At 42.6% G+C, this 8339-nt stretch overlaps 2 protein-coding genes across 7 annotated transcripts in view; both read right to left on the bottom strand.

Moving 5' to 3' along the window:
- sdsl (serine dehydratase-like) lies at positions 1-2289 on the bottom strand. Its single transcript, XM_082142355.1, has 8 exons — positions 2138-2289; positions 1751-1918; positions 1460-1502; positions 1206-1345; positions 997-1085; positions 648-875; positions 436-560; positions 1-348 (listed from the first exon to the last, which is right to left on the bottom strand). Exons 2-8 carry the CDS (start codon positions 1910-1912, stop codon positions 158-160), a joined length of 978 nt encoding a protein of 325 aa, XP_081998481.1. The 5' UTR covers positions 1913-1918; positions 2138-2289; the 3' UTR covers positions 1-157.
- Positions 2290-2651: 362 nt separating this feature from the next.
- The window catches only part of ppp1r13ba (protein phosphatase 1, regulatory subunit 13Ba), a 43075-nt gene continuing 37387 nt past the window's right edge, over positions 2652-8339 (bottom strand). For 5 of the 6 annotated variants that reach the window (XM_082142301.1, XM_082142299.1, XM_082142300.1 and 2 more), the window contains 9 exons: positions 7638-7769; positions 6519-6628; positions 5987-6419; positions 5131-5876; positions 4707-4844; positions 4458-4591; positions 4156-4322; positions 3849-4048; positions 2652-3684 (listed from right to left, as the gene is read on the bottom strand). In XM_082142301.1, coding sequence (XP_081998427.1) covers positions 3643-3684; positions 3849-4048; positions 4156-4322; positions 4458-4591; positions 4707-4844; positions 5131-5876; positions 5987-6419; positions 6519-6628; positions 7638-7769 — 2102 coding nt within the window. In that variant the 3' untranslated portion in view covers positions 2652-3642. The remainder of the gene's footprint in view (positions 3685-3848; positions 4049-4155; positions 4323-4457; positions 4592-4706; positions 4845-5130; positions 5877-5986; positions 6420-6518; positions 6629-7637; positions 7770-8339) is intronic. The other variant, XM_082142303.1, reaches the window with a different exon arrangement.

The raw sequence follows: 8339 nt of genomic DNA, 5'->3' as shown, positions 1-8339 counted from the left end.
TTCAAGTCCTTCAAAGGATTTTATCACACAAATAGCATTTCACTAAAGCAAGGTTACAGAAAATCCAAAGAATATTAGTTTGAAATACAGCAAATTATCCTTATCTTTTGATTTATGCAACACAACATGTCAGTGTGAGAATGTCAAGATGTGGTGGTCATTTCCGTATGACTGCCTGTAGATGCCGAAGCTGAGGGAGGTTCACACTGCCACCCCCACACACAATCATCACCAGCGGGCCGAGCAGTTTAGGAAGGCGTCCCTCCTCCTGTAGCCTCTGAATGAGTCCGCTGTATACAGCAGCCAATGACGCTCCGCAGGCTAACTCCACCAACACACGTTCCTCATCTGCATACAGTATACAGTAATCGATAGCAAAGCAAGCTTTGTTGTTATTGAGCTGTTTGATGGCCTTAATCATAGCAATGAACTTACCCAGGAACAGTTCCACTGCCTCCAGGGCCTGTAGATCTGTCACCACCTCTGAAATGACATTGGGACGTTTGCTGTACTCAAACGCCTGCTGGCATGCCATTTTTGCTCCCAAACACGTTGCCTCACTTGCAAGCAGTCAATATCAGAAAGATACAGTTATGCGAACAAAAAAAAATGTGTTCATGAATTCATGATGATTTGTTCATTTATACCTTGTAATGTCAGGCAGCATAACCAGATCTCTGGCTTTCAGAGCAACATTTAGACAATCGGCACCCACGGTCTCCATGCATAGGACAGGCACATTGCCCCAGCCTACCTCATCCAGCCCTTCCATCACCCCGCAAAAAAGACCACCACCCCCTACAGAAAGCACTATAGCTCCAGGTTTGGATGGCAGTGAGGCCTTGAGTTCATGCACAATGCTGGAATGACCTTTCCTAAGAGACAGGTTGTTTTTTACAACTTTTAATTTGTGTGAAAACTTAAACTATGACATAAATGAAGGGCTGTACATGATCAGATTCCTTAAGTTTATTTTATTTATACATATAAACTCACCAGACCAGAGGATGGTTGAACGGGTGTATTACAGTAAGACCTTCACTTTCCGCCAATCGTAGGGCCTCAGCATTTGCATCATCCCATACCTACAACGTCACATAAAAACATTGTCATGTAAATGATTTAAGATAGGATAAGACAACGTAACTGCATTATATCGGGAATAAAAGGGATTTAAGATAACTGTGATGGTATTTTGCTCTTGCCTTGCCCACAACTTTGACTGTAGCTCCCTGGTCCTTAAGTTTTTGAGCTACCAGTTGGGGTGTCGCTGAGGGCAAAACAATGGTGGCTGGCAGGTTGAGTTTTCTTGCTGCGTATGCTGTGGCCATACCAGCATTACCACCTACATATACGCACAGAGACAGAGAGATAGAATAGGCCTACGTGATTTAATATGTTAATGGTGCCCAGCCCATATGACTGGGAAATACAATTCAATGTTTACCATTACACTCACCAGAAGAACAAATGACACCTCTCGACTTGTTTGAACTTGCAACCTTATAAAGGAATAAAAAAGATGTTTATCAGAATAATAGGCTATTTGCAATCGTTCCTTTAATAAGCGCTAGAGGGCAGTGTGAACGCGCACTAGAGGCATAGCCTACTGCGTGTGCGGTAAGTAAACGTTTGATTCAGTTAATTATTTTGTAATTGCAACATCGTTAACATTTAACAGCTTTGTGTGTTTAGTCAAACAAATATTGTGGTGCTTGATTTTATGAAATGCACCGATATATTTCCTCACATTTTGACACATGTGTCCTATTCCACGGATTTTGAAGGAACCGGTGGGTTGTGAGCTCTCCATCTTCAGAAACACTGTAGTCCCCAAACGCTTAGACATGCCCGCGCTCTCGAGAAGTGGGGTGACGACATGAAATCCATTTTGTTTTGACATTTTGCTCATAATTTTCTGAAATACAGTTAATACGGGAGGAAGTGGACAACCGGTTACGGTGGGTAAGTTAAATGACCTCGGTGCACAACTGTGACGAACATTTTGAGAAATGTGAGATTTCTCGCGTTTTCAGTTGTAGGTTAACCTGGGTTTTCTTAAGTCATGCATTGCGTTATGTTAAGTTTTAAACATACAATATACAGACAATTAGTATTTTCACTCTGGTCTACTCACCTATTGCGTCGCGGTGTTGTATTCTCTTGAAGATGAGTAACTTAGGTCTAGAAGTTCAAAGTTCGTTTACTGACAATAAAGTAATCGAGCTCTAATGAACGAATGTCCAAGACCGCTAGATAAACCATGTCAGCTTGCGTAATTATGTAATGTCAGGTTAAACTAAGTTACTCATTCATGGGAGTAACGTTACCCTGCAATGATTTCCTGAAATTGAGAAACATGCGTCTAAATCCAATATTTAACCAAACGTATTAAATAGCCTATATGAAAATTTGTATGATACTTCACAACTGCTTGCCAATGGTCCATTTTTCTAAATATACGATAAGCATTTATTTTAAAGCTAAAAAAGTAATTAAGTAAAATAAAGCAAGTAAAAAAAAAAAGATCCAGACATATCAAACTTCACAACATCTATGTTGATATTTCAAGATCGAAACCCCAAAGAGTACAAAGCATCATACTCCTGCATAGAATACAGGCTGTGAAAAAATCCAGTCAATACAAAATGTGACTTTGTCCCAATGTGGAAATTTTATTGTGCACATATACATGACATTGCATTAATGGCTCTTGTATGGCAGCACAAACACAAGGCAGATCCTGCCTGTTTTGACAGCCATAAAAGTCTATATCAAGCTGTTTAAAGAGTTTTTTTTTTCCATTTCAATTAAATAAACAACCTTTAAAAAGGGAAAGATCATGTAGCATAAAAAAATCAAGCCCAACTTAAATAAAGCATGGAAATATAGGTTTTATGTGATGTGTTGTCAATATCCCCATGTTGATGGGAAAACAGCCACTGCATTAGTTTTTATGGCATCCGTTTTCTTTCAGCATCCTTTTAAAACTCAGTTCCTCATAGATGACTACACAATTTCACCTCCATCAGTCCACATAATTCTCCACACATAAAAATATACATGTTTCCATACCAGGCCACTTCCTTATTATCCATCAGAAGCTTGACCAGCCTCAAGGTCTCTTCTAAACACTTTCCAGCACTTTCCTTCCTTTTCCCTGAATCAGCAACTTCCTAACCGTGGGAAATGAAATATCAGTCCCTTCAGTTTCCTCTTCGCCTGATAATAACCACAGAGCACAAAACACTGGAATCCAAGACTGCATACTCTGTCACCAACTCTTATCATCACATCCACGTCCCGTTCTGACAGTAACATCCCATTCTTAAACTCTCTCACACACACATATACTCAGGAGGTTTGCACTGTGGAAGAGGTCAGAAAAGCTAACATGTTCCTCAACAGATATATGGGTAAGAGGGATACTGCTAAAACAACACATCAAAGTGACGAATAAAATCTGGGATGCAAACGGAAGACCACTGAATTGCCCACTCTTCGGTTATTCCCTCTTGTCCAGCATCAGACGTTCTCCATCATCTGTGAGTTCTGTGTTGGGGTGATGGCAAAGACAGGACGCCATCCCGCAGCTTCATGCCAACTGCTGTTACAGGAGCTTGCGCTGTCTCTTCTGGCCACCTATGCCAAGGAACGTTGCCTGGGTTTGATCCTTGGGTACAGCTACAATGACAACAGTGAACAACAATTACTGATGGAGAACCTGCCTTTTAAACAAATTTACAGGGTCGATTCTTTCTCAATCTATGCCTTACATTGAAACAAAAGATTGTAATGCATAACAGTGCCATTTAAGAAATAAATGCATGCCTATACAGATATCGTACCCCTAACAAGTTGCGTGGTACGTAACCCTCCTTGTCATTAAGTCTGGCCCACCACCACTCTGTCTCGCTGTCATCCCTACGGCTCATGATGGTAAGAGCATCGCCCTCATGGAAGGACACCTCATCTGCACTCTGAGCTTCATAGTCCCACAGGGCATAAACCATCCCTTTATTCATTACGCCAAGCTTCTCCTGTACACCTGGAAGGGAAAAACAGAATAATTTGCTTTCAAAATCATGTACAGCCCCTACTCTAGAAACTCTTAATACTAAAAATAACAACACCAGAAAATGTGTCTGATATTACCATATAGAAACTGAGAGCATTGGACATAACCCTCCTCCATCTCTTCGCACTTGTCTGCTGCCGTCTCCACATCACTGATAGTAGTGGCAAAAATGGCAGCTCCAGACTCCACCAGCAACTTGCAAAGATGAACATTGTTGCATGAAGCTGCACAGTGCAGGGGCGTCCTGATCACAAAGTGAGATAGAGTTAGCAACTGCTAACATCACTTTATGAGTGAGAATTTCATATCTGTTCTGTACAATATGAAATGACAACAGATGTTCAATATTCCAATATCAGACAAAAGTGATAGTCCTCACCATCCATCACTATCTGCTGCATTGACATTGACCCCAAAGTCCAGCAGGAATTTTACAATATGGTGGTGACCTGCACATACTGCATTATGGAGAGGGGTAATACCCTCATCATTTGGAGTGCTAGGATTGTTCACCTGAGGATGGAGTAAAACAAACACAATTTGAGAAGGAAACAGTTGATAAGCTACTACTGAGACTAGTTCAAGCATACAACTTAGGTGTAAGGGGCGTATGGCAACTGAATAGTACCTCGTAGATAATCCTTTGCACCAAATCAAACTCGCCCTCCAAAGATGCATCCAGAAGCAATGCAAGAGGATTGAACTTGACCCTCAAGCCATGACCTGTCCTCTCAGAGCCAGGCTTCTTCAAGTTGGTGCGCTTGACCTGCAGTGTGAAAAAATCTATTAGTATTCATATTTCAAAGACTAACATCTTGTCTTTTGAGCCACATCTTTTGAAGAAGAAAAAACCCCCAAAATGAATATATATCAGAGCTATGCTAATTGATATAGCCAACAGTCTGATAAACTCATTCTGCTACCACGGTTAGGGTTAAAGGATTGCTGCAGGACTCTTTGTATGGATGTTGCTTGTGAGTCTCACAAAACTTTTTGCAGAATGAGGGCTACATCTAGACATGACCCTAACCAACAAGCTAGAGCCAACTCACCATAGATGCACCAGGAGGAGTGCCTGACTGTGCTGTGGTGTCCTGCTCTGCAGGGGAATGGGCTTCTGGTACTGGACTAGATTGTGTGTCCACATTTGTGTGGTTGTTGTTATGATTGTCCTCATGGTTGTCCTTATGAGAAGGGTCTGAGGCACCATCCGCCTGGGCACCCCCTGAGTCACTACATATATGTGTCAGCTGGTTCTCATTGTCATCAGCTGTAGGTGACACAGAAGAGGTGGGAGGAGGGATTGAGATTGGCAGCTCTGCTGAAGGCTCAGCTAACATGCTTGACTCCATCAGGTTCCCATTGGCAGTGTCCACATCACCCAGGGCTGTGGCCATGTAGTTCAAAGGACTGTCAGGCTGGTAGAAAGGTGTCCCACCCACTCCATTCTCAATGCCCCCTGCAAGGGTGTTGAAGCGCTGATATAAGAGCTTCTGGATGTTAGGCCCACTGGGTCCTTCTGGTTCTGTGATGGAGCTTCGCTTCTTCAAAGGTCGGGGAGCATTGGATAATTTCCGTCTCAGCACCTCCAGGTCAATGTCACTTTGGTAACGGAGAGGGGAGTGGGCCACAGGGGTCAGTTTGGTGGGGCTGAGAGGGCGAGGGATGTTCTCCACATTGGGTGGAGGTAAGGGAGTGCTCTCTTGGGCCTCTCTGTCGACCTCATCTGTGAAGGACTGCTGGTAGAGTGGAACTGGAGAGGGACAGGTGGAGCCCGGTAGAACTGGTTTTCCGTATACTGGAAGCAAATGAAAAGAAAGCATATTGAATAGAATGGAACATGCATAATTATAATATGGAAAGCTAATTTCCATAACTGTATGTGGAACCAATGCAACTGCTTCTTACCTGCTTTAACAGCAGCTCTGCTGCTGCTGGAGTAATTTTTGGCTGTAGGCTGCTGCAGGTACATATTGTATATTGAGCTGGAGTTCATAGTGGCAGGACCCTTCCTTGGAGACTGGGGCCGGGACCCTCTGTCTGGAATAAAGGGACGCACCGCCACAGCAAGAGGAGGCTCTGTCCTCTCACCCTGAGAGAAGAGGGCTGATCCAGACTGAGGTGTAGGACTGGGAGGCACTGTTATCCGCTGTTGGATCTGCTGTGATGAGGAACCAGAGGCAGGGGGTGTTCTCTGCCAGCCTAAGTTGCCAGGAGCAGAGCGGGGCAAAGAGCTGGTGGCACAGACTGTGGAGTGATGGCCTGCACTGGGATAGGTTCCATAGATGGGTGGAGGCTGCTTAGACAATGCCGTTACTGTCCCTAACAGCTTAGGGGCTTCCTAGTAAAAAAAAAAAAAAAAACACGAGTTAAGCAGGCTTAAAAGATGTCTTTCAGTAGAACTTGTGCTTAAGTTCTACGGAGGACTGTTTAATCTCACCTTGTCTGAGGTACCCATCTTGCTGCTATGATCTTGACTTGTGTCCTTCCAGTCTGGAGGTTTTAGAGGAACCCTATTATTGCTGAAGGAGGGCCAGATTGCATCATTAGCTGTAGGGAGCACAGCAGTATGAGTTAGACTGAAACAGACAAAGACGTGTATGCTCTTTCTCCAGTCAGCCTCATTATGACACAGACTGACCTGCTCGTCAGGTCATTAAAGCAGGAGATGAGTCTCAAATGGGACTACACTCACATCTCTGACCCCTGTGACATCAGGACACTTCTAATCAGTGGCTTGAGTGGGGTATATTTCTGTCCTGTCCTCTGCACAGATCCAGCTCTCTTTGGGTTAAATGGATTACTAAGCCTATGTGTCCAAGTCCACTGCTCTGCTTGTCAAAGCCACGGGCGATGACGCATGTTTATCCCATCCGTCTGACAGATACGCCATCAAACTCACTGGCAGTCGACTGCCAAGTCCCACAAAGGAGAAATGCAGTGAAGCAAATGACTAAACTCTATCACATATGGGGATTTCTTTTCTCGAAAAAGGTCAAATTCTTCCTGGAATTAAATATGCTAAAGGTTGAATACAGTCCTTTGTTATGTATTCTTAAGGCCAGCCTGACATCTTCATGACTACTTACAAAAATAAAGTTGTTACATAATAGCTACTTTTTTTCCCACTAGTTCAGTTCAGGGTTTTAGGAGTCATGTGGATCTAACTTTAGTGACTACTGGGATATGGAATAGTAAGTGTACTTTTAAGTGTGCTTTTTAAGATCAATAAAGGGTGGGAATTACATTGTCATTTTATGAACTTTGTTTGTCAGTACCCACGAGGTAACACATTGTGCAAAGGACTTGCCTCATGGGTACTGACAAACTAAGTGCAAGCTAGTGTTTTTTTGTATATTTATTATGTCAGTGTGTGTGAATAATTTATAATCAAATCAATTCACTGTGTCTTTATATATTATTTATCTACAACATAAAATCAAACATCGTTTTTAAATGTCTTATAAAGGCAAATATCTGTCTTGTAAGTAGAAGTGCAATCCTGTTTTATGCACTCTGATCAAAGATTTCTTCTTGATATCATGCCCAAAAAACTCACTAGAAGTACAGTCGGAGTCTGTGGGGGCCTCTGGCCCATCTCTAGGCTCTGAGGATTGCACCAGAGGGTCCACTATGATGTCTAAGTCTGAGACCTTCCATGGGCCTGCAGGCATCCTCACCCTCTCTTCATCTGTCCCGCCGCCCCCAAATGTGACACACAAGCATGACAAACGAATAGGGGAGGAGATAAAAGGTGACAGACATGAGAAAATGAAAAAGCATGTTAGCGATAAAGGCTGGAAAAAACAAACATAAAGATGTTTTAGTATGACATTGATGAGAATATCTGAATAAAGATACATTTCGAAACTTGGTGCTTATGAGCTCCCCTTTTAGATGGGAAGAGATACTGCAATTCTTCATCCAACTGTATTTTTAGCACTATGATGCCAAGAATGATAAAGACTTGCTATTGTGACATGTCAGGAAAATAAGTGAAGCATAGAAAGAAATCTGAACTGAGCTGAATGAATGATTTTACAGTAGTGGTGAGAAAGAAGATTCATTTTCACAAGGAAAGCCGGTGAGCAGAGTTCTGCTGTTGAGTGATTGATACACACAGCCTTCAAGAGGCAAGCATAATGAGATGATATATCTATCATCATTTATGTAGTACTATCTTGCTGATTGGGGTCATGATCCATGTATACCCATATGATGCTCATCGTTTTACCACAGGGAGCTTTTATTTGGACATTTC

The sequence above is a fragment of the Leuciscus leuciscus genome (assembly GCF_965113295.1).
Source record: "Leuciscus leuciscus genome assembly, chromosome: 17".
Classification (NCBI taxonomy): domain Eukaryota; kingdom Metazoa; phylum Chordata; class Actinopteri; order Cypriniformes; family Leuciscidae; genus Leuciscus; species Leuciscus leuciscus.
The sequence above is the reverse complement of the archived record's forward strand: the minus strand, read 5'-3'. Positions and strand labels throughout refer to the sequence as shown.

Coding starts and splice junctions, on each gene's coding strand:
- sdsl (XM_082142355.1), bottom strand. CDS start 1,912: ATGAGCAAAATGTCAAAACAAAATGGATTTCATGTCGTCACCCCACTT. Junction 1,503..1,750: donor TAGGACACATGTGTCAAAAT/GTGAGGAAATAT, acceptor TTCCTTTATAAG/GTTGCAAGTTCAAACAAGTC. Junction 876..996: donor TTCAACCATCCTCTGGTCTG/GTGAGTTTATAT, acceptor CCTGTCTCTTAG/GAAAGGTCATTCCAGCATTG.